This window comes from Hermetia illucens, chromosome 2, assembly GCF_905115235.1.
Source record: "Hermetia illucens chromosome 2, iHerIll2.2.curated.20191125, whole genome shotgun sequence".
Taxonomy (NCBI): domain Eukaryota; kingdom Metazoa; phylum Arthropoda; class Insecta; order Diptera; family Stratiomyidae; genus Hermetia; species Hermetia illucens.
This window is the reverse complement of record NC_051850.1, coordinates 25,397,374-25,400,416: the sequence shown is the minus strand read 5'-3', so window position 1 is coordinate 25,400,416 and position 3,043 is coordinate 25,397,374. Positions and strand designations below refer to the sequence as shown.

The 3,043-nt window shown below is 38.1% G+C and overlaps 1 protein-coding gene across 1 annotated transcript; it reads right to left on the bottom strand.

Moving 5' to 3' along the window:
- Positions 1 to 1,096: 1,096 nt before the first annotated feature.
- On the bottom strand, positions 1,097 to 1,773 carry LOC119649012 (cuticle protein 16.5-like). Its single transcript, XM_038050963.1, has 2 exons — positions 1,619 to 1,773; positions 1,097 to 1,535 (listed from the first exon to the last, which is right to left on the bottom strand). Exons 1-2 carry the CDS (start codon positions 1,619 to 1,621, stop codon positions 1,158 to 1,160), a joined length of 381 nt encoding a protein of 126 aa, XP_037906891.1. The 5' UTR covers positions 1,622 to 1,773; the 3' UTR covers positions 1,097 to 1,157.
- Positions 1,774 to 3,043: the final 1,270 nt, after the last annotated feature.

Genomic DNA, 3,043 nt, shown 5'->3' with positions numbered 1-3,043 from the left:
TTACTCCACGCAGTGCGGTCCTTGTTGAAAATGAAATACCCGTCGGTACATTTTCATCAAGCCAGGTTTCAGAGATATCCGTGATGCTGTTGAGCCAGCGTGGATAGAATGAAGGCATTCAATGGTTGTTAAAATCCTTACATTTTGATAAAAAACAGGCGGTAAACACAGAACTAGTTTCATTATTCGGCGAGGCAGGTGGGGTGCCCTCAAATTTTCTCGCGAGTTGTTACGCTTGTCTGGCTTAATAACTTTAGCTGCAGTCTTTTCATTAGGCCAGGTTAAGTCAATTGGTTGATTTCGCAAGTCCTCCCCCTTTGGGTGCAGTCATTTGGTTATTAGCATTGCGGAGATATGGACTAATTTGTGTGCGGTATGTAAATCGGGCCATGGGTAGCTCGTGAATGCACTTCGGTTCCTTGCTACAGGTTATCCCACCCCACCCCTTTCCTGATGGACATGATGGAGACCGTCTCCAACTTTTTCCCTGCCGGATCCAGTATAATCATATCGATGGCATGTTTGATGACATTTCTTACCATCAGATCGTCAGTAAAACCGATAGCCGCTGCCTCTTTCAAAACGCTTAACTCGAACAAGGTACAATGCATTATATTCCATAAAGGATACCTCAATACTGAAGTCTGAGGTCTGTCCTGCAGTACTCTTAACGTTCATCTATGGGTTCTCTGTAAATTTTCTTTTCTTCATTCTATCCTACTTAGTCTGTTTGCGCTTACAGTTCATATTACGGAGGAGAGGTCGACATGATTTGCCCTTTCGTTTTACTCACACTTGATTTCCACCTGATTAAGCAGAGAATAAAATCTCCCCTTCCTTACTTTCACCCTCTTTGGACGGAAGAAGTAGGGACTTAGTTTGGAGCCTATCAAAATTACATTTCTTTCTAAGAGGTGTTATCTGGGAACGCATTTTCTACCGGAGATAGGACTAGCAATCTGTCATTAGATTAAATCATTACTTGTTAGACTTCATAGTGTGGAATTCCGGTAGCTTCAAAGGCATTTTATAGAGAACTTTTTTGAGACTGAAAAGTGTAAGAAGGAGCAAGTGACAATTTTCATGAAAAGACAAGTTCATTATGTCATAAATCTAATTTATTTGTCCTTCCAAACCCAGATGTTCGTTACAAGTCCTTAGTGAGCGGCAGCCTTCTTCTTCTTCCAGAGGTCAAGAGCGATGACATCATGTCCCCAACCATGGCCAATGACTGGACTAGCAAGACCACTGTGGGCAGAGATGATTGGAGTAGCTACAGCATGGGCAGTGAGAGCTGGGGCAGAAACAAGAGCTGGAGCAGCATGGTATGAGGAGATGACTGGAGCTACTGAAGCAACAACTGGAGCAGATACAGCATGAGCTGAATAGGTGCTGATGGCAGGAGCTACTGAAGCAACAACTGGTCCGCCGACAGCTGAATGTCCCCATCCCAATCCGGAGTATCCATGGCCCAATGGAGCAACAAGACTGGCTGAGGCGGTTCCAATCAAAGCGACGGCCAAAACTACGAATTTCTGTAAGATAGAAATAAAGGCGTTCATTAGCAGATTGTATTTATATTTTTATCTTATTATAGATTCTTTGGAATTCTCCGTACCATCTTGTATGGAGATTGTTGTCTTCTGGACGAATAGATCCTGACTGATGATCGCTAGTTGCAATAACAGTATTTATATGGCTGCTTCTACATAGTAAAACGAGCACTGATGAGTGTCCATCTTCCATGAATGCAGTTTAATTGAGACCGGTATCGTCAAGGCTAGCACAGGTCTCGGGTTTGCCAAAATTAATTTTTGAGCTAATATCTTATTATGATAACAATTTTTGCATCTTCAATATTCTGTTTAAATTTCCTGATTAAGTACTTTCCAAAAAAGCGTTTATGTATTAACTAAAACATTGGAATACTTGATTTGCATACGAATAACATTTAGATTTTCAAAATTTCGTTTGATTTACTGTTTTCGCGACAAATAGCCACCATTCAAGTCTACAATTTAGATTCACCGCTGACGTACTTGGTCTTTTTACCACAGTTCGCTTACCCTGTTTTTTTGAAATGACGAGAAATAATATTCATTCAAAGGTTTACTAGAATATTCGATAGAACTCACTATCCTTTCATGGCTAAATATCTTTTATTGAGCTGTAGAATGACTATTTTAGAAACTTCCTTTCTTCAATTTTCAGAGAAAACGAGGAGCTTCTATCAATTTACGAGTACACTTAAAGACACGCTTCAGATTTAACGTTAGTTAATATTCGGCATTCAAAATGGTTTGGATTATTATATGACGTATATCTCGACATACTTAAATAAATATATGTAGTATATATGCTTTCGTTATATAGGACATACGGAAGTCAATATAATCATCAGCGTCGAGGAAGCTGTTTTGTCCCAAATTAAGTACTCCAAAAAGTAGCTTAACAAATTTTATCTTATTCAGAATATTTTTGACGGTAAAAGAATCTTGTAGAGCTACTTAGGCCAAAAAGTAACTTTCGTCAAAACTGGTTTTGCATAGTTACAGGCTTACTATGATAAAATTGAAAATTTTGGATCGAATTATATTTTTACTTTTTGGCTTTTTCTTTTCAAAATAATTTGAAAATTTTGAGAAATTACTCGTGCATTCTTAAAACTGATTGGAAATTCGTAGTTTTATTCCTGAATTTTAGATAGTTTCAACAAGAATACAGAACGATCACAGATAAATTTTAGATCCACAATTGTGCTGAGTTTAGAGGACCGCTATAATATATCAAACGAAATAGCGGCGCTAGGAATTAATCCAAGAAAAGAGAATCAAAAATCAGAAAATTAGAAATAATAATAGTCGAGTTGTTGAAGTATTTGTGTAAGTCAAGTATGTATTATCAACTTTCATATCAGTCGGTAAATTAAGGATATCAGTATAAATTATGATTTGAAGAAAACAAACCCCCCCCCCCCCCCCATGGTCTCTTTGCAAAGACTGCAAATGTTTAAGGGAGACACCAGACAGTTTTGACTTTTTTA